The sequence below is a fragment of the Mercenaria mercenaria genome, chromosome 1, assembly GCF_021730395.1.
Source record: "Mercenaria mercenaria strain notata chromosome 1, MADL_Memer_1, whole genome shotgun sequence".
In the NCBI taxonomy this organism is placed as follows: Eukaryota; Metazoa; Mollusca; class Bivalvia; order Venerida; family Veneridae; genus Mercenaria; species Mercenaria mercenaria.
In genome coordinates, this window is record NC_069361.1 from 14,036,720 (window position 1) to 14,060,405 (window position 23,686).

General features: G+C 35.6%; 1 protein-coding gene across 1 annotated transcript in view; it reads left to right on the forward strand.

Moving 5' to 3' along the window:
* LOC123544908 (serine/threonine-protein kinase Nek9-like) overlaps positions 1 to 17,598 on the forward strand; it is a 92,258-nt gene extending 74,660 nt beyond the window's left edge. Inside the window, exons 25-27 of the mRNA XM_045331062.2 lie at positions 5,616 to 5,666; positions 9,555 to 15,696; positions 16,644 to 17,598. Of these exons, the coding sequence (XP_045186997.2) occupies positions 5,616 to 5,636 (21 nt within the window). The 3' untranslated portion in view covers positions 5,637 to 5,666; positions 9,555 to 15,696; positions 16,644 to 17,598. The remainder of the gene's footprint in view (positions 1 to 5,615; positions 5,667 to 9,554; positions 15,697 to 16,643) is intronic.
* Positions 17,599 to 23,686: the final 6,088 nt, after the last annotated feature.

Here is a 23,686-nt window from a genome sequence, read left to right on the forward strand (position 1 = left end):
TTAACCCCCGGTTATAGCCGGAAAATGCCGGCAAACCACCGGTTGAGTCTGGTTAAACCCCTTTTCACAACGGACTGTCCAGGTTTAACCAGGTGTGTGCTGCCAGCTAATTCTGGCCTCACGATGGTGACAAAAGGTGAGGTCACGGATCTACGACAGTAATAGACAGTGAAGTTGCAGTGACAAGGTAATATGATGATATAGTATATAAAAACACTGTGAAAATCCTATTTGGGGAGGGAGGTTTTTGCCTTCCAGCAGAGCCTTCGTCCGTTGGGCACTTTGTTTGCTTCTCAGTAGAGTTGTCTTCAACTTAGCTACCCAATGGTGGCAATTTTCTGGCATGATGTTTGGCTTCAAGTGACTACAAGATAACTTTTAGGGATCGACGTGCACCCTGTTTTATATGCTACCAAGTTAGTGATGGTGTGTCACCAGATCACAGCAGGGCTATGACTGAATGCTACCTGCGGTCATCCGGGCACTACCGGCTTTGACCTGCTATTACACTGGGGTCAGTCGGGTTTACGTCGGACAGTCACCGTGGATATCTGGTGTCAGAGTGTAGATTCTGCTTCATTATTGGGGATTTACCGGGACACGGTCTGGAATAAGAGATCCAACTTACATTTTTGAAAAAAAATGTCACGGTTTGTCCAGGTATACCAGCTAATGTTTACAGCTAATGTTTACAGGAAGGGACCGGGGCCGTCACCGGGAATGTGAGATCTGGGCTTAACACAGACAGTTGACAAAGTGTATGAGCAGTACATAAACAGTCGCTTACATTTTGGATGTCTTTTTAGCCCCCTACCGGTTTTCCACCAGAGGGGACTATAGGAATGCCCTCCATCCATCCGTCCATCCACAGATCTGAACCCTGCAATTACTCAAAAGATATTCAAGTTAGGTTAAAAAAATTGGTATGTGAAGAGAGGGCAATATGTAGATTATGCACGTACATGATTTACGCTTGTGGGTCAAAGATCAAGGCCAAGTAAAAATTGTTCCTGCTCTATAACTTTTATATGCATTGATGGATTAATCTTAATGGTATACACAAACATTCCATAAGATGAGACAATGTGTCAGCACATGATCTAGGCTTGTCAGGTCACTGTTTAAGGTCAAGTGAAAATTTGTTTCTGCCCCATAACTTTTAATTGCATAGAAGGATTTTTTTAATCTTATACAGAAATATTCCCTATGATTGGGCTATGTGTGGCACAAATGACAAAAGGTTGTTGGTCAAAGGTCAAGGTCACTATTGAAGGGCAAGTAAAATTTTGTAATACTGCTAGGGGACTTCTGTATTGCCACTGCAATACTCAGTCACTTGTTTTAACAGGCTTAATAAAAAATGTTGGAAGTCCCTTCTTACTTGAAAAGATGTTAATTTTCTTGCTGACAACTCATCTGTGTTGGTTTGAGATGATGTTGCATTATTTGTTTCCCCACCATCTGTTGCTTGGTGCAGGTTTTAATTGCCTTGTGTATTTTGAGGGTCCATTGAATCACTGCAAAACACCCCAGACTATGCGATACACTCCAAAACCAACAGATTTTTTTTTTTAAATAGGATCAAATTGACTTAAGAAATAATAAATATGTACCTATATTTTATCAGTTAATAAAATATGGGCAGGAGTTTGGATGTGTAATAATTAAATCACGAGTGCATAGCACGAGTGATTTAATATTCGCATCCGAATGACTGCCCATATTTTATTAACTGATAAAATTATTGGAACATATTTATTATTTTGATGCTAACCTCGCAAATTCTTTTCATTTTAAGCACTACTTTTAGCTCGATATATCATTCGGCTGGCTATATGCTATTATAAAATCCTCACCACGAATGGAAAGCGTTACATAAAACGGAATATTCCGATATTTAGTTAATTTTAATTAAAGTATTAAGTAAGTTACTGCTGTGAAAATGTTATTTTCAATAATATCTATGGTTGGATATAAAAATCAGAAGTAAATACTTCATTCAAAGTTTATCTATGCAGTTTCTAAAAATAGTACACATCACCTACATGATGGCACTGAAACATACACGCCAGAACATTGCAGCATATAAACACTTGAGTCTGGAAGATTGAAACATGAATTATAATTCATTTACTATCAAAGTAGAGTGGTGCCTACAACGAAAAAATTGTAAACTAGGCAGACTGCTAGATATAGATGCATTGACACTTACTGGTACAGTACTGTCAAGACTGGCTGAAACATTTTCTTACTGTAAAAATATAAACAAATAAATTCATCATTTAGAAATTGTTTGTTTCAGAAAATTCGATGTACTTTTTATTACTACATATATTACTTAGCACTGAAAAAGTAGTGTATTTAGTCAGCATATAACGGCAGAGTAGAATCTCACAGTCATGTTATAATCGTAGGGTGGAATGGAACAGCTATATTTTATCGTAGATTCATGTATAGGCGATTTCGCTATATTTTTATATAGCAACTGCTATGGATTGTGTTAAAATGTTACACTTTTTGGATACTTCCATTTCATTAGATATGAGGCAACAGTATGTTTCAAAAACTGGAAAAACAAGTACCAATTGATTTAAAAAGGACCATATACAGTTATCGAACGATAATTTGATATTTGTAAACAGATGCAGTCGATCATGTTATTTACCAGTTTAGGTAAATCACGCATAGATGATATGGATTAGTATCTCAAACTGAGACTCGATGAACGAAGTACTGTATTAGCGCAACGTGTTAGGCCACTAGGTATGACACCCGAGGTCCGGAGTTCGATACTGGGTTAAAGTAAACTTTTGTTTTTACTTTTTTCAGCATAGATACAATGCCAGTTTTTCCACTAGCTTTGAAAGTAATACGGTAATACAGCATACACGGGTTTTTCGTGAACATCCATTTAATATACCGATGGAATGTAAGTACAGTACCCCCACATTATACACTTACATACCATCCTATAGCTCGAAATGGCGAACATTGAAAAAGCTTCTGTGAGCGATTTCATTATTCTGAGGATTCTAGGAAGATCATTCGACAAGTTCTAAAGGTTTATTGTAATTTTGAAATGATGATAATTTTTATGCCCCCGAAGGGAGGCATATAGTTTTTGAACCGTCTGTCGGTCTGTCAGTCTGTCGGTCTGTCAGTCTGTCCGCATTTTTCGTGTCCGGTCCATATCTTTGTCATCGATGGATGGATTTTCAAATATTATGCCCCAGTAAGGACTAAGTTGTTGAACCCCTGTCGGTCTGTCCAGTCAGCTGTCTCTGTCGGTCACATTAGACTTGTAGGCATTGTTCGTGTCCGGTCCATATCTTTGTCATCGATGGATGGATTTTCAAATAACTTGGCATGAATGTGTACCACAGTAAGACGACGTGTCGCGCGCAAGACCCAGGTCCGTAGCTCAAAGGTCAAGGTCACACTTAGATATTAAAGGATAGTGCATTGATGGGCGTGTCCGGTCCATATCTTTGTCATCGATGGATGGATTTTCAAATAACTTGGCATGAATGTGTACCACAGTAAGACGAGTGTCGCGCGCAAGACCCAGGTCCGTAGCTCAAAGGTCAAGGTCACACTTAGAATTAAGGATAGTGCATTGATGGGCGTGTCCGGTCCATATCTTTGTCATCGATGGATGGATTTTCAAATAACTTGGCATGAATGTGTACCACAGTAAGACGATGTGTCGCGCAAGACCCAGGTCCGTATCTCAAAGGTCAAGGTCACACTTAGACATTAAGGGATAGTGCATTGATGGGCGTGTCCGGTCCATATCTTTGTCATCGATGGATGGATTTTCAAATAACTTGGCATGAATGTGTACCACAGTAAGACGACGTGTCATGCGCAAGACCCAGATCCGTAGCTCAAAGGTCAAGGTCACACTTAGATGTTAAAGGTCTTTTTTCATGATAGTGCATTGATGGGCGTGTCCGGTCCATATCTTTGTCATTCATGCATGCATTTTAAAATAACTACGCATAAATGTGTGACACAGTAAGACGACGTGTCACGCGCAAGACCCAGCTCTGTAGGTCAAAGGTTAAAACTCGAACATCGGCCATAACTATTCATTTAAAGTGCCATCGGGGGCATGTGTCATCCTATGGAGACAGCTCTTGTTTTTAATAAAGCCGGAAACGAAATGAATTGAATTGTATTGATTAAAATTCCATTGATATAAAAAAGAAAAGAAAAAAAAATAGAAAAAAAATTAAAAAAGTATTAATACACGTAATAAGAAAAAAAAGAGAAGACAAACTGAGAATCAAACTGAAATAAAACAAAAATAAAGCAGGGCTACATAAAACATTTCCTTAGAAAATAAACCTCTTGCGAGTTTTGAACTCGTGCTATTTTTTGCACTGCATTTGAAAACCGACTGCTTAGCCACCTGAGCTATTTCGCCTTTCAAGTAAATGTTAATTTTTATTTGACAAGTATCATAAGAATGCCTATCTAATTTACCGTGATAACTGACCAGCCTAAATTATCTTTCTTAGACTTGCCTGACATTTTCGCGCCATTTTTATTATCGTTTGCCGACTGTAATTTGTTTATTTAAGTTTATTTATCAAATTTTCCAAAAATACTAAGCAACATGGCATGAGAACTTTTGATGGACCTTGCAGTAATCAGTTAGATACTTTTAAAAAACAAAGATGCTCAAAAAACACCAAGGCAGATATATATTTCATAATGCCAACACGATTTAAATATAGTTGTATCGTTTAACCGAGATTAATTCTAGATGTGCTTTCAGAATACCCTCTATTCCATTCAGTACTGATTTATCATGGGAATTGTCTTTACCTTAACAAACAAGATTAATTTTCATTTTCTTCCGACATATGATTTTATTAAGTATGATGCTATCAATTAAATCCGCAGACAGTATGAAATTACTGGATTGGTTTTCTCAGAAAAAGTTCTTGTATTTTTCTAGGTTAGGTTTTTGATCTAATTAATGTAATGTAATTGATGGTGTATAATTGAGAGACGACCTCCATCCTGCGGGAGCATTGGTTTACAAAAAATAACTTGATGCCACGTGAGAGAGGTTTTATAGTATGCGAACTTTTATATTAATAAATTCTTTGTAATAATAGAATGCAGCCAAGCAAAATAATAGCAGACTGGGTTTGATTGAGTCTGTTTGTGAAATGTACAACACCCATTACACCCACTAGAATGGGCTGAAGCAGATTCTGTTACAAAGAAAAAGATCAAATTGAATGGACTCCGTGACCCCGAAGGACCAGAAAATAAAATAACACCGAGTCCAAGTATGGGGAGAATTTTTACAGTCGCCACACAACACTTGAGGACTGCTGTTATGATAGTTAATGAATTCTGTAAGATCCTTCGGAAGTGTACAGCACAACAAAGCAAATATAGTAGTAGACTTAGTATGATCGAGTCTGTACATGGGAAGCAATTTGGTAGCTAATATGAGTTAGCTTCTTACCTTATTCTGTCAAGTATTTTCATGGGGTTTGCATTAATCTGATAATGGCTTGAGCTAAACACTTAGAATTGTGGTCACTTGGTTTCATTCTGAATGTTGGTTAATGTCACCTTACTCTCTTTTGCAGGTAAACAATGATGTGTCCTGATAGCAGTGCATGTGTTACAAAACCAAGCTGGTAGGTGATTCTTTCCTCTTTTATAGAATTTATTTTCATAAACCCCCATCCCCACTGGTGTCAAAAACCCGGAAGACATAATATAAAGTGTTTGTTGTTTGTCCATCCGTTTGTCATTCACATTTTTTTGGGTACACAATGCTTCCAACAGTTCCCATTCAAATGAAATGAAACTTGGTTTATCCTGTCACTTGCAGTATTTTCAACCCGAAATCAGGGTGCCGTATATCTTTCTTGATATACCGTCAGTTGACACGTGACCGGTGATATACGGTCAGTTGATCATGTGACCTTATGATCCATATTGTTGTCATAAGAAATTTTGCATTGAAACCATCACCATTGTGTTGGAATTGTCCGAACTAAGAAAATGAGTGGTCAAATAATGAGTTTTTATTCAAAAACGAAGAAGTTATTGCGATTTTGTCGGTGATAAGTCATGTCATAAGTGACGTCATTACGAATATGACGTCATTAAAACGGTTGTCGCACACTTATTTTTGTAAAATAAATTGCCAAATAACGGAAAATGAAGTAATGACAAGATAAATAGAATAATAGGTTCATGCCTAAGATAGAGAAAGTTTATCTGGCTCGGCTCCGGACATTATCAGGTTCGCCTTCTGCTCACCCGATAACCTCCTCCACCTCGCCAGATAAACTTTCTCATCTACGGCACTAACCTATTATTCTCTATATACATCATCAGCATGAAGACAATACATGTATGTGCAAATTGTTGGTCTCATGTCCAACTAATTTTAACCGCCTCGATAGCCTAGTGATCCACTTCGAGTTCCGGAGGTCATGGGTTCAATCCCCGGCTGCGTCATACCAAAGACGTTAAAAATGGTACCAGTAGCTCCCTTGCTTGGCGCTCAGCATTAAGAGGGAAACTGGCCTCTTCTCTCATACCCTCGTGGCGATGGACTCCATCCGAAATGAGGTGTCGAGAGTGGCTAATATAAGTTGTAGAACTTCATTCACAATCGACCTAAAATAAATTCTGTATAAACTAATTAATTTTACTGGAGAAATGGCCTTTTTATGCCCACACCACTCAGTGGAGGGGGCATGTACAGGTAGATTTGGTCTTGTCCGTGCGTGTGTCCATCTGAACATGCATCCATCTGTCTGAAAAAAGTTTGTGACACGCCTACTTCAAAAAGTATTTGATATAAATTGATGAAACCTTTATCATGATATGAACTTGCGCACCCTTTATTTTTAGTCTGGCTCCGCCCCCTATTTCCAGAGTTATGGTCCCTGAAATAGTCAAAAGTGCATATTTTCAGCTTGTGATGCGCTTAGCTCAAAAAGTATTTGAATAAATTGATGAAACCTTGCCGAGTCTTTACCATGATATGAACTTGTGCACCTCTTATTCTTCGTCTGGCTTAATCCCATATTTCCAGAGTTATGGCCCCTGAAATAGTCAAAAATGCACATTTTCACCTTATGAGGTGCCTAACTAAAAAAGTATTTTATATAAATTGATGAAAACTTGCATGAGTCTTTATCATGATATACATGTGCGCACCTCCTATTTTTCATCTGGCTCCACTCCTATTTCCAAAGTTATGGCCCCTGAAATAGTCAAAAATGCACATTTTCACCTAATGACATGCCTAGCTCAAAAAGTATTTGATGTAAATTCAAGAAACCTTGCATGAGTCTTTATCATGATGTGACTTTGCACACTTGGCATTCTTTTTGAGATTTTAGTGCTTATTACAGTTAAGGCCCAAGTATGGCTTAGAATAATGAATCCTTTATGTAAAATGTTTGTTGAGGCTATTCCCCTTAAGACTGCAAACATTTGAATTATTGCCCCTTATTTGTGACAAATGTACCAGTGGGGGCACACCCAGTGTCCTACAGACACATTCTAGTTTTACTTTGAAATATCAGAACTAGATGGCATATTTTTGCCTCGAGATGTTTAGGTAGCTATCACAATAATATTGTAAACTTTCCAAGAAATGTGTGCATTTTTCAGGAAACATTTCAGCAAAACATAATATTTTCTAGCTATTTGTTTGTTTCATGAAAATATATTAGCGCAAAATTTCGTGTTAGTGCTTGAAACTGCCACTAGATAATTGGTAGCTATCACGATAATATTGTAAATTTTCCAGAAAAGTTGTGTATTTTTTCTGAAAACATTATCGCAATAAATTATTGTTTTCAAGATATACTTTTTATTTCCAGGAAACTTTAGGCTTTCAGAAAAGTTCGAAATATCAAGATCATTGCTGAAATTATCTAGATAGCTCTCTTGCTAATAAATGACAACTGTGGGCACTTATACAAAAAATATCGAGATACTAATGTAAATTAACACAATAATATTTCCTGGAAACTTTCGACTATTTAGATAGTCTTTTCAGAAAACTTCACTTTATCAAGATAACATTTTGAGCTAGACTTTTCGAAGAAAAAGTAGAGCTATAACACTCGCCCTGGTTTTGGCGTCAGCTGGTTCAAGTTTTTGATAAAGCCAAATATTTCAGTTACTATCAAAGCTATTGACTTGAAACTTAAAATAGTTTACTATCAAAGTCTACAGGAGGAGAAACAATCCCCATAACTCTGATTTGAATTTGACAGAGTTATGCCCCTTTTTAACTTAACTTACTATATATAATAGAATTTTTTGTTGGCAATATATGACCATTTTGTGTCGATTCGAGAAGATGCGAGCACGCCGTCTTACGGACAGCTCTTGTTAAATATCACGATAGCTACCTAGCTGTCTCGTGGCAGAAATATGCCACCATACAGAACATTGTATTTAATTCCTCGTTTGTGTTGCATGTATCTCAAACAGTGTTTTACCAGAAGTCATGAAACGGTTACTAAGGATTGTTGTTCATCATGTGGAGTTGTACACCTGGGGTTTTGTTTGAGATTTCACACAGCAAGACCAGTGATGGCACATGATTTAGTCAGAAGTAAACATGAAAGGCCTAAAAGCGTCGCATGTATCTAAAAAGTATTTGATCTGGGCACATGAAATTTTATTGGAATATTAGTCAGCATGTGAAGTTGTGCACCTGGGAACTTAATTTCTATGTATTAAAGGCCTAAAAAAATGTATTGCATGTGTCTTGAAAAGTATGGGACCTGGCATCATGAAACTTTATAGGATTTTTGTTCAGAATGTGAAGTTTTGCCCCTGAGATTTGGGATTTGTGATACCCTCCTCCCACAAGTTACACTTTCAGTTTCTTGTGTTTCTTAATAAGGTTTAATAGCGTCAATACCCCCTCTCCTCAAGATCCACCCCCAACCCAAGGTAATATTAAAGTTTATTTATTCTTATATTGTAAACAAGTTACATATAACTGTACCGTGACAGCATGTTGGGGCACCAGTGTCCTTTAGACATACATTTAGTATACCTTAAAATGTTGCAGATACATCAGAATATTGTGTACTCGACTCCTCGTACAGTTTTAGTTCAACTGAAATCTGAAATGAAACTGAACTGGGGCTTACATCATCAACATGAAGACATGCACTTTCTTATCCAATTTTTTTGGGGGGGTTTGCTGTAACTCGATGATTCCAGCAGGTATACAAATTTTGATTCCATACCTCATGTTTTTATTTCGATGTAAATGAGACGTGAAATCAAAATTTGTAGTCCTGTTTGGCGCCATATAACCTATACTGTGTTGGTGCGCCAAAAAACCCAAATAAATGAATAAATAAATAAATTGTAACAGCCGTTTTTAGACTTTGAAATGTAACAGCTACATCAGAACTCCTCCTACAGTTTTCATCCAAATGAAATGAAAGGTTGTACATATCAGCAACATAAAGCAGATATTCCCGAGGATTTCAGTTCCTAATCTCAATTATCACTTTGTTATTATTTTACAGATGACACCATGGAAACAAATTTAATTTATGTGCAATGATGAGAAAAAGTCAGACAGATGCCAAAGACTTTATTTTTTACATTTGACACTAATGTCTAACATACCTTTCAAAACCATGTATACAATGGAAGACCAGAGGGAAGATTGGAACTGTGTCTCCTCCATGCTACCATTTCCGTATTCCAGTGTCTTAAGACATTCTATATTGCTGGGAATTTCCGGTATTTTCTTGCTATATCTTAAAAACTATTATGTTATCAGAGTGAGAGAATTGCAAAAGTGATTGCAAGGTCTCCCAATTTCATTCAAATGGTGGCACTTAGCTTCTTTTAGGGGCCACTGGTTTATACTAAACCCCGAGTTGTTTCTTCATGATTAAGTGTGTCATACCTATATTCATGGTTAAACAGTCCAAGTCAGACTTAAGGCCACCATTGTCCTCTTATTAAATATTTTGTTATGAAGATAAAATTATTTATTTCTTGTTATTTCCTATATTTAGTAATTGTTATATTTTTTGTAGATTTGAAAATTTACAAAGTAGAAAGATTGTTGATCCATTCCCTTATTTTATTACCACCCTGTATGGCTTGGTTAGTAAAAGTTCATGTACAACACTAAAAGAAGTGATTTTTTGACCATGTAATTTGCATAGTCTATTTGGCTTCCTTACCTGTTTTTTAACGTAAAATCCAGTTAAATCTTTACAATATATGAGCCGTGCCATGAGAAAACCAACATAGTGGGTATGCGACCAGCATGGATCCAGACCAGCCTGCGCATCCGCGCAGTCTGGTCAGGCTCCATGCTGTTCGCTTTTAAAGCCTATTGGAATTGGAGAAACTATTAGCGAACAGCATGGATCCTGACCAGACTGCGCGGATGCGCAGGCTGGTCTGGATCCATGCTGGTCGCATACCCACTATGTTGGTTTTCCCATGGCACGGCTCATATTATGATTAATAGTGTATGCATTTTATCAATTTTATTTAACAAGGATAATAAATTCAGTGTGAAAAGGCACAAATACAGTATTCTTTTTATATAAGTATAGCTTTTCCTGCTGAAACATCAAAATTTCTTGTTTCTTTACATATTATAGACCCAAGTAAATTCGAACAACATCTATACCTAAAACAATGTCAATATCAAAACTTTATTACACTTGCATTATATAAATACCCAAATTATGTAATGGCTTTATTTCACTGTCAGGATGTCAGACTTGTGAAGTTTATTTTATTACTGATTATTGATTGCTGATTGATATATTGTGTTATTGCCAATTGATAACAGTTTTGTTCTGATTGAATTAAGAAATAATTTATATCAAAACTGTGTTTTAACACGATTTATACATGATGGGCGATTATACATTCAGCGTAATAATTACACAAGTGTGCAGCCCAAGTGAAATTATTTCTTACCATGTATAACTGCTTCTGTGTATAGTGTTCAAACATGTTTTGTTATAAAATATTTTGATTCTAATATATCTCTTATTGTAAAATTTCAATATGATAGAACTGTTTATTTGCGCATGTATGGTGCCACTTGGTAGGTCCTCATGCTCCTTTGTTTATTCATGTCAGGACCGGAAATGGTAATACGTCTTGAGAAATAGTTCCATTAGAGCGCAAATGGTGGCAATTTATTCTGCACCACTAATAACCGACTCAGTGTGTAGATTAATTAAGATAGTTATGCAATGTGAAATTTTGTTTTAAACACGTTTTTAAATGAAATATTTGATCAAATTTGAAAGCGTTGTTTCTCGATGTGCATCGTACATGGCGCTAAATATCATGTTGATGTGACATGAACATGATATCGTTGCGATGATTAAAGCAGCATGCCTCCAGATTTGGTTAAAAAATAATCTGTCTTTCAAATTAAAGTTTGGTCATGTTATGAACATTAGAATATGAATTTTTGTTTCTAAAATATTTTAAAAAATCCAAATCAAGAAAAAAAAGTGACCGCGTTGGAAATCGAAGCCCAGACCGCCACGGCAATAAAGACATTTTCCCGTCATCGTAACCAATAGTGCTATAGCTGAATAGTGAATAATGACTTCAAAACATAGATATTTATAATCGAGACAGTTTACCTGGAGTAAAAGCGTGACAAACGCTTTTCGATTTTCATTGTAAAAAGTAGTAAAAACAGCAAATTCTCATGTGTTTCCGTAACATAAAGTTTGTCAGTAATTAAGTTTTAAAGCCTTCTGAAGAAATATAGCATTTATTTCAAGGTATCTAAAAAAAATTTATTTTTTGTTGTTGTCAAACGATCTGGAGGCATGCCGCTTTAAAGCATTGTTAGTCATATTAGATTGATATATTGTATGTTATTACTGACTGATGTATTTATGTTATTTCTGATTGATCTCACTAACTGTTGTAGACATATCAAACCTTTTGTAAGTAATTAAGTGGCCTTTTAAAATATATAAAAATGTATTCAGCATTGCACATGTCAGTCTGTCACCCAGTCAACTAAGCACTATGAAAACAGTTTGTTCCAAAGCCTTTCGATGTCGACAGTCCAAATACCTTGGAATTTTGGTAAAAAAGTCAGATGTAAATTGAACTCAAAAGGTTGTCATCTATAAAAATTTGTATACTCTGGGGCAAAAGAACATGGTTTTATTGTCGAGCCTGCTTGCGGTGAGCTCTATGTAGTTTTGGCGGGTCGGTGTATGTGCATGCGTCTGTCCTTGCATCCGTGTGTGTGTGCACCCTTCCAATTTTGTCCGGACCATAACTTTGACATGCATGGAACAAGCTTGTTTATAATTGGCGTGAATGTTTACCTCAATGAGAAGGAGTGTCGTGCGCAAACCCCATGTTCCTATCTCAAAGATCAAGGTCACAGTTGGAGGAGCATTTCTTCTCCATGCATGATGGGATTTTGATGTAACTTGGCATGAATGTTCACCATTATGAAACGGAGTGTCCTGCGCAAGAACCAGGTCCCTAGGTCTAAGGTCAAGGTCACATTTAGAGGTCAAAGGTCAAATTGAAGTTTGTCCGGAGCATTTCTTCTTATATCTTACTGTAAGTTCTCCTAAACATTGTCCAGCATACATAGTATATGCAGGGGTTGGACCCATTATACCCAAGGTCAAGGTCACCATGGAGTTATACTTGGAATTATTTTCATGTTAAATTTTTTCGAAAGCTTTAATAATAGACATATCTTTGGTACTTTAAAAGATAATGACTTGAAGTTAAAAATATTTGTTTATTATCATCAACTGCATGTGTAGTTACATACCCTATAACTCTAATTGTATATTTGACAGAATTATGCCCCTTTTGTACTTAAACTTTTATTGCAATCTTTGGGTTCTGGATATTATGTAATATAAGATAAAGACTTGAAGCTTAAAATGTAACTTTATCACCATCATCTGCATGTGTGGTAACAATCCCCATAACTCTGATTTGTATTTTTGACCAAATTATGCCCCTTTTATACTTAATTTTTTTAAACAAACTTCGTTTTCTGGACTTAACTTTGGTACTATATAAGATAATGACTTGAAACTCAAAATATATCTTTACCATCATCATCTGCATTTGTTGTAACAATCCTGATAACTCTTATTTACTTGTGTATTTGATGGAATTATGCCCTTTGGTGTATCTTCCTTTTATAGTAGAGGTCTCTTATTCAGACATATATTCATTTTACTGTCAAATCCCCGAATAGTGGAGCGCGCTGTCTTACGGACAGCTCTTGTTAATTCATTCAACTTAATGAAGAGGTTACACACCTGCTGAAAAGTTTCAGAAGGGCATAGCTGGAATGAACTATCATGAGCCATGTAAAATAAAAGGTAACTTAAGGGTAGATTTCCCAGAAGCACAGAGCACCCCACTGATCAGTTATATTATTTTTATTCTGGAATGAGAATGAATTTTAAGTAAAATTTTAGATCAAATATGGTAGCACTTTCCTTCTGCACCTTTTTGGTGCCAAATGATACCTAGACAAGAGGTCAGTAATGCCATGTTTCAATAAAGGTGATTTATTAAATTAGAATCAGTAATAACTGACATGGAAGCATATATTTATTTTCCATTTTCATCTCTTTGTTTTTATTTATTCAGTATTTGTCATTACTATGTCACCTTCTCTGTATTATGTCTTTTTGGAGTAAAGTATAATATTCATTTCAATTTACATAATTCTTTGGAACTTTTTATTACATGTTTTTATTGAAAGATAAAAGTAAAGTATATCTGATGGGACTAAAGGGAAAAAATCAATTTGAACCATTGGAAGGCCATGAAATAAAAAAGGTTTTCCTTTCGATGTAAAATCACTTTAGTTTGAGTAAAGAGTATTTTGATCTTAGACTAAAATAAACAAATTAATATTCTCTACTTCATTTCAAGATTGATATATTTTCTGTTGAAACACTGTTTTTTGTACAGGAAAACTATTTACAGGTAATTTATATTTTTATTTTATACATTTGTTATATTATTTCATATTATGTTAAATTTATAGGCTGGCATAGATCTAGTTTATCACTGTCTGCTAAGCCTGACCTTAAGGCAAAGTTGTCAAATATTGAACTGATTTTTAGCTCACCAGAGCACAAAGTGCTCAAGGTGAGCTATTGTGACCGGTCATTGTCCGTCGTGCGTCTTCCGTCAACGTTTGCCTTGTGAACACTCTAGAGGCCTCATTTGTGACCCAATCTTTGGTCAGAATGTTTGTCTTGATGATCTCTAGGCCAAGTTTGAAACTGGGTCATATGGGATCAAAAACTAGGTCAGTAGGCCAGATCAAAGGAAAAGCTTGTGCAGTCTAGAGGTCACAGTTGTGACCCAATATTTATGAAACTTTGTCAGAATGTTTGCCTTGATGATCTCTAGGTCAGTTTTGAAACTGGGTCATGCGGGGGTCAAAAATAGGTCAGTAGGCCAGATCAAAGGAAAAGCTTGTGAACACTCTTTAGGCCACAGTTGTGACTCAAACTTTATGAAACTTGGTCAGAATGTTTGTCTTGATGATCTCTAGGTCAAGTTTTAATCTTGGTCATTTAGGGTCAAAAAGTAGGTCAGTAGGCCAGATCAAAGGAAAAGTTTGTGAACACTAAAGGCTACAGTTGTGACTCAGTCTTTATGAAACTTGGTCAGAATGTTTGTCTTGATGATCTCTAGGTTAAATTCGAAACTGGCTTGTGTGGTAATAAACTAGGTCAGTAGGCCAGATCAACTCTGGTGAGCGATATATAGGGCCATCATGGCCCTCTTGTTAAATATTTTGTACCGAAATGCAGTATTTGTTATATGAGCAATTAATACTTGGAAAATAACTGTAAATAAGAAAGTGTATGAACTTATAAAGTAGATCTGAATCCCTTCCTTAAAGAATGACATTTAACTTTTTCTTTCTTATGATTTCAGTTTTTATAGTGTTCATTTTTGTTTTCAATTTATTGAAATTTATGAGGTTTTACATTTATTATTATTATTTATCTTTTCACTAAATATTCCATTTCATATCAAAATGAAAAATTCTAGAGTCTACAGTTTACTTTTGCTTGCTGCATCTGTCTCGGATTCATTTTCATTGTCCAGCAGATGATAACAGGCTCTTGAATTTGGTCTGCAGCAATATCTTTAATACATAATTATGTTCCATGGGATTATCCCACTCAAGAGCATTGATTTATTGTAAGCTATCTCAAAAAAATCAAAACAGATCACAAAATAAAAAAAGTCAGAGATTTGAACCTTGGACCAACTTGACTTGAGTACTTGATGATGTTGCATAATATTTCTGTTATTATTTGGTTTTATTATTAAACCAAAATATTTTCAGTTCAAAGTAAAAATTGTGAAGATATGAAGTTTAAGACATGGGTAGTAATGTCTCACTTAGCTTTAATAGTTAATAATGCCTCTTTTTCATGTCTTTTTTTTTTTTTTTTTAAACGTACATTTGCAAAATCTGCAGGCTCGTTTTCATATTTTACATTTATATATAAAATTACTTATATATATAATCTTGTTTTCTTATCACTTTTTTAGGTCTTTGTAGTGTTTAATATTTCACTGATTCCAAAAGCTGTATCAACCATTCAAATTAATGTTGATTTTATATCTTTACATTCATATAGAGTCAGTGTACCCGGTTTCGCACTGTACGCGGTTTCGCACACCCAGTAAATTCATGTACTTTGTGAGAATAAAACAGAAAATTTAACAATTCTGTGTTATTGTTTCACGAAACTGAGTTATTCCCTACATTATTTGACACAAGGGGTCTTTCCCCACTGAAGCCTCGTTCTGGTAAGTGCAGACGAAAACAATAACAATATCAATGGAGACCAGTAGGTCAGCTGAAAAATATTAAGTTTCATGAAAAAAATGACTATGCAAACAACAACAAGGTGCAAAATAAATTGAAAAATCACTATTCTATCATACAGGTAAGTATTTACCTACTACTTTACCTAAATGAAAAATATTTCAACAGTTATTGAAGTTCTCCCAACCTGCAAAATGCCTTCAACTTGATTGTTTGCTTTACGTTTTTATTAAAACAGAGAACTTAATCGAATAATTAGACTTGTGGGGGTCTTTTGTGATTCAGCAGCTTCTATTGTTTTATGTTTGTTTCATGTATTCAGTTGTTTTAGCCTTTTCTGCTTTTAGAAGTAAAAACAGTGTTTGGTACCTAGCTTTCACTTTCATAACTGCTTTTAAATTTCACTTTCAGATGTTTTATTGGAAAATACATGTTTAAACTGAATTATATAAATGGTTAAAAAGTTAATTAATATTTTTCTGTTGAGTAACTGCATTGTTATCACCGAGTTCTATAAATAGCAGGGTGTGCGAAACCGGGTACACTTAAATGCAACAACTGGTCAAAATATGTTATCCGAATCAAGTACACTTAGAGGTATGATGTCATTGTAGTGGGAAGTGAAAGTAGCGTGTTTCAAACCGAAATAAGTGTGTTTATTAAAACATATAGAGGTAAATTCAAATTTAATCATTTTTAGCTAGACAGGAAGGTATTCTTAGGAAATGTGTGCGAAACCGGGTACACTGACTCTAAGCTAGACTTTCAGATCAGTAATATTTATTAAACTCGCTACTGTTGTTTTTTAGCTCACCAGTCACAAAGTGACAAGGTGAGCTTTTGTGATCGCCCGTCGTCCGTCCGTCTGTCTATAAACTTTTGCTTGTGACCACTCTTGAGGTCACATTTTTCATGGGATCTTTATGAAAGTTGGTCAGAATGTTCATCTTGATGATATCTAGGTCAAGTTCGAAACTGGGTCATCTGCGGTTCAAAACTAGGTCAGCAGGTCTAAAAATAGAAAAACCTTGTGACCTCCCTAGAGGCCATATTTTTCAATGATCTTCATGAAAATTGGCGAGAATATTTATCTTGATGATATCTAGATCAAATACCAAACTGGGTCACATGTGGTAAAAAACTAGGTCAGTAAATCTAAAAATAGAGAAACCTTGTGACCTCTCTAGAGGCCATAATTTTCAGGAGATCTTCATGAAAATTGGTGAGAATGTTCACCTTGATGATATCTAGGTCAAGTTCAAAACTGGGTCACGTGCCTTCAAAAACTAGGTCATTAGGTCAAATAATAGAAAAACCTTGTGACCTCTCTAGGGGTCATATTTTTCAATGGATCTTCATGAAAATTGGTCAGAATATTTATCTTGATGATATCTAGGTCAAGTTCAAAACTGGGTCACATGAGCTCAAAAACTAGGTCACTATGTCAAATAATAGAAAAAACGATGTCATATCCAGTTCAAAACTGGGTCATGTGGGGACAGGTGAGCGATTCAGGATCATCATGATCCTTTTGTTGTTGAATTTTGATAAATAAATATTTCATTAATGAAAAGGTGTCCATGTTTTGTTTCTATGAAATATAAATGCATGCAAGGTGTATGTATTTAAAGGGAACTCTTGAAGAGAGTTCATTGTTTTGTAACAAGTTTACTTATTTTTGAACTTAATTAAAAAGTGTTGTTTTCACTGTTCATCATTGTACGAATTGCTCAAAATTGAGCTACTATGATCACTAACTCTTTGTTGTTTGTTCATATTTTCTTCAGTGGTATCTGCTCTCAAACCATGTCGTGAAACTGACGAAACCCAACAAGGTTGTTTCACAGATGGTCCTGTTTCAAAATATTTTACACATTTCTAGCATTGATGATTTTTCTCAGACGAGCAGTGGTGCACTTTTAGGGTTGATAGATGTCCATCTGTCCATTTGCCAACCATCCTTCAGTCCGTTGTCCACAATGCTGCTAAAATTGCAAATTGATACTGTATATATTTGAGCCATGCCATGAGAAAACCAACATAGTGGCTTTGCGACCAGCATGGATCCAGACCAGCCTGCACATTCGCGCAGTCTGGTCAAGATCCATGCTGTTCACTTTCAAAGCCTATTGCAAGTAGAGAAACCATTGGCGAACAGCATGGATCCTGACCAGACTGCACGGATGCACAGGCTGGTCTGGATCCATGCTGGTCGCAAAGCCACTATGTTGGTTTTCTCATGGCGCGGCTCACTTGTAACAATGTTATACAAAAGGTTTACTATAAATCAGATCAGTGGAACATTCATCATTCTAAAAATATCTCGGTCCTGACATATTGTGAGACAATAATGAAGTTTTATGGAACTCTGTGATAGACCATCATGGAACAGTAGCATACTTTATTGTCACTGTTCTCCCATATATGGTAACCCATAACTTAAGTAGAGGTACAGTGTGCCCCACCTTTTTTCACTTCTGCTAATACATAATAAATCATGTAATTCTAGCTGAGCACTCTTTAATGAAGCCACTTGGCATTAACCCACTACCTCCAAGAAAAACAAATATTAACTTTTACCATGCTAAATTTGTAAAATGGACTGGTCCATCATTCAATTTGGGCAGTACCATTTATTATTCAAAGGGGTGTTCACTGAAAATTTTCTGGTTGAAAAGTGAACAGTGTCGACTGAGGCTGGTCTAAATCTGCACTGTTCACAAAAGGTTAATTACATTTGCGGGTGTTAAAGGATATTATAAACAAGAGGACCATGATGGTCCTGAATCGCTCACCTCTTCCCACATGACCCAGTTTTGAGTATGACGTCGTTTTTTCTATTATTTGACATAGTGACCTAGTTTTTGAGCTCATGTGACCCAGTTTTGAACTTGACCTAGATATTATCAAGATAAAAATTCTGACCAATTTTCATGAAGATCCATTGAAAAATATGGTCTCTAGAGAGGTCACAAGGTTTTTCTATTATTTGACCTATTGACCTAGTTTTCAAAGATACGTGACCCTGTTTTGAACTTTACCTAGATATCATGAAGATGAACATTCTCACTAATTTTCATGAAGATCTCTTGAAAAATATGGCCTCTAGAGAGGTCACAAGGTTTTTCTATTTTTATACCTACTGGCCTAGTTTTTGACCGCACGTGACCCAGTTTCGAAACTGACCTAGATATCATCAAGGTGAACATTCAGATCAATTTTCATGAAGATCCATTGAAAAATATGGCCTCTAGAGAGGTCAAAAGATTTTAATAATTTTAGACCTACTGACCTAGTTTTTGACCACAGTTGACCCAGTTTCAAACATCACCTAGATATCATCAAGATGAACATTCAGACCAACTTTCATACAGATCCCATAAAAAGTATGGCCTCTAGAGAGGTCACAAGGTTTTTTTATTATTTGACCTACTGACCTAGTTTTTTAGGGCACGTGACCCAGTTTCAAACTCACCTAGATATCATCAAGGTGAACATTCTCACCAATTTTTATGGAGATTCATTCACAAGTATGGCCTCTAGAGAGGTCACAAGGTTTTTCTATTTTTAGAACTACTGACCTAGTTTTTGACTGCACATGACCCTGTTTCGAACTTGACCTAGATATCATCAAGCTGAACATTCAGACCAATTTTCATACAGATCCCATGAAAAGTATGGCCTTTAGAGAGGTCACAAGGTTTTTCTATTATTTGACCTACTGACCTAGTTTTTGATGGCACGTGACCCACTTTCAAACTTGACCTAGATATCATCAAGATGAACATTCAGACCAACTTTCATACAGATCCTATGAAAAATATGGCCTCTAGAGAGGTCACAAGGTTTTTCTATATTTTGACCTACTGACCTAGGTTTTGAAGGCACGTGACCCACTTTCGAACTTGACCTAGATATCATCAAGATGAACATTCTGTCCAATTTTCATGAAGATCTCATGAAAAATATGGCCTCTAGAGAGGTCACAAGGTTTTTCTATTTTTAGACCTACTGACCTAGTTTTTGACCGCACGTGACCCAGTTTTGAACTTGGCCTAGATATCATCAAGATGAACATTCAGACCAACTTTCATACAGATCCCATGAAAAATATGGCCTCTAGAGAGGTCACAAGGTTTTTCTATTATTTGACCTACTGACCTAGTTTTTGATGGAACGTGACCCAGTTTCGAACTTGACCTAGATATTATCAAGGTGAACGTTCTGACCAATTTTCATGAAGATCTTGTGAAATATATGGCCTCTAGAGAGGTCACAAGGTTTTTCTATTTTTAGACCTACTGACCTAGTTTTTGAAGGCACGTGACCCAGTTTCAAACTTGACCTAGATATCATCAAGGTGAACATTCTGACCAATTTTCATGAAGATCTTGTGAAATATATGGCCTCTAGAGAGGTCACAAGGTTTTTCTATTTTTAGACCTATGACCTAGTTTTTGATGGCACGTGACCAGTTTCGAACTTGCCCTAGATTTCATCAAGATAAAACATTCTGACCAACTTTCATAAAGATCCAATGAAAAATGTGACCTCTAGAGTGGTCACAAGCAAAAGTTTACGGACTGACGGACGCACGCACGGACGCACGGACGACGGACACCGCGCGATCACAAAAGCTCACCTTGTCACTTTGTGACAGGTGAGCTAACCAGAGAAATATAATGTCAGCTTAACACATAAAAAACTGAATGTTCAATCATTTATCAGTTCAGTGTAATGTTTTCTGAAGATAAAATTCAAGCTAGTAAAGATAGGTAACTCACATATAAGATGCAGTTGAACAATAGTGGAAACACAGTTATCTCTCTTATACCAGATTGCCCTCAAAATGTCCAATTATATATAAACGAGAGAAGTGTTCATTATTCTAAAAATATGAATGCCTTGACATATCACTGGTAATGACAGAACAATTGAGTTTTATGGTGCTCCGTGATAGACCAACCTTGATTAGATACATATATGTACCGGTATAAACAGAAGTACATTAAAGGAGCGAAAAATAAGGAACGTTTAGTTATATTATAGAATACCTTATGTAGGTGAAAAGTTCCAATCAGGTATATAGGTACAATCAGGTATATGCTGACATTACCACTGAAGAAACAGTTTTATGCATAAAATACATCAAATTATCCCACCTGCACTTGTGTGATAAAAGAAATTATGAACAAGAGTAATAAAATGTCAAGTTAACACACCGTAATTTTCTCAAGTTTTTTTTATATCAAGTTGGGTAATTCGCATGAAATCTGCAGACATGTAAATAGCCCAAATGCAGTAATCTCTCTTACACCATATTGCCTCTAAACCACTGCTGAAACAGTCTAAGCAGCTGTGTACAATCAGCCTGTACAAACAAACTGGGGAAGCAGGTGAAATTTATCACTGATAAGCCACTGCCTGATAATGCATAATGCTAATAAACACAAACAAATATTTCCTAAATCCATAATGTACCTACTATCTAATAGTAGATAAACTGTAATCTCTGAAAGTTTTTTTTTCTTTGATGCCATATTGTACCAATCATTCTCAAAACTGTTGTTGCACATTAAAAAGCAAGCTTTAAAACCAAGCTTGTTTGAAACTGTCTTGGTTTTTGTATTGTTATACATGTACAGCCCGAGAGATCATCTATTAGGAGACCATTTGCATTAAGAGATCACATTTTCAGTTACTATTTGTGTTGTTAAAGAACAAATTCTGTTGTATTAAGAGACCAGTTGTGTTAAGAGACCATTTTTTGTCCTCCCCTTGGGTGGTCTCTTAATGCATGTTGTACTGAGAAGTACTAAAGATTGATAGAACACAGTGATTTTGAATACATTCACAATTATTAACTAAAATATATATTTTCAAGAACTGGTGACTCTAAACACACTAAAGTATGTTTTACATAAAACCCCAGTGCTTCACTAAACAGAATTATATTACTTTTTAAACTCATTTACCAAACTTTTTCTATCAATTAGGGAGGAATAATTTCACTTCAGATTCAATTAAAATAATTTAAGACCTGTCTCAGGTACTTAAAATGCATCATTTGTCAGTAAAGATGTTCCAAGCTGTAATTAAGATCCAATTAGAAAGACAAAAACAGCTGCGACTTCTAAAATATACTACTTTAGGTTACATGTATAAGGCTTAAAACCAATACAGAAAAACAGTTTTATTTTTTCCTTGGCACATAGCCGCAGTTAGTTCAACAACTCCCTGAATACCAGTCTTCCATACAGAGTTTTCGTTTTTTCCACTTCTGCTTTAGAAGTATTTAAACCCCATTTTGTTCATGAATTTTGAACAAAAATTTTAATCTTAAAAGCTGCCTTTGAATAATTATCTCATCAACTTATTTAGGCATTGCTTTAGTGTAATCAACCTTTATTTTGCCATGCGTGTAAATTCAGCATATAAATTTCTGAACTCTTTTCTGCATTTCTATCCGACCAGCTCGGAATACACTTCTCCGTCTTGGACAGACAGAAACTGTTACAAAACTGTAAGATTTGCTCTTTTATTCTTGCACCTATTCATTTAAAGATTAATTAAGTGCTAGCAATCACAAAATGTTACTTTGTTTTACATTCAATGTAATTTATGAGTCGTCATCTGCAGTTCGAATAATAAACATCAAATGTTCTACAGTTAATGTGCAAGGCAAATATTATGTACTGTCTGAATTAAAATCAGAGATCTGAGTCCCAGAAAGGGCAACTAATATTCTTGTTTCTCACTCTACAACACTAGCACTCTATGTAGGGCCATGACTTATGTAATCTAAGCAACAACTTGCATCCCATCACCTAACATCTTCTTAACCATAATAAGTGTCATTCTTAGACATCTTGCAATTTTTTACTTAAAACAATTAAATTTCTCTTTCCCCCACTTAAAACAGTTTTTCCAGCACAATTTACATCAACGGCAACTGCTTCAAATTCCATATTCTGCGAAGTCACCATCCTTGGGTGACAGTGTCAACTTGTTGCCAAATGGTTAGAAAACTCTTGTCCCACAAGGTACTGATCAGAGACTTACTGGGAATAAGGTAATCATATACCTGGGAATAAGGTAATGTTTATTCTCATCTGATCGGTCATATGCAGTAATGTAAACAAACCTAAGAAGTGATTTTTCAGGTCAAAATTGTACCTTTTAACTGCTTTTACAGTATCTTATCAAATAATTTGCAATACTTCCTACATTTGATTGTGTACTGACAAAAAGTTCCATGAAATAGTTTTCTCCATCATACCACTAATGTATACATGCCAATGATAATAATATTGGTAATTATATTATCAGGGACATGAAAAATACACATATAAAGTATCACTATTCATATTTTTTTTTTCATCTGTTATTTTGGTAGAACTAATATTGTAAGTTCTTGAAAAAATGTGATTTGATTTTATTTTTTGGAAGGCCATACTTGCCATAATCATAATGTTAAATAAATATAACAGAAGTCTGCCAGAACCAACGATGGTATGAAACCTACAGCTGATTAAGTTGGAATAAATACTGCTGAATCAGATACCCTTTTGGTTACACAGTTCTACTGCTGTCACTAGGGACTGCTGAAGTCCATACTGAAAGCAATTATTACTGCTGAAGGAATCAGAAGCCCACACTCGCAGCATTGTAGGCTATTTTTTCTCTAAAAATAACACACAAGTTTAGTGTGAACAAAGTTATTTTAACATTTGAATGAAATATAACTTCCTTTCTATTTACTTGTTAGTGTTCTCATTCCATTTGTCGTTATCTCACCTC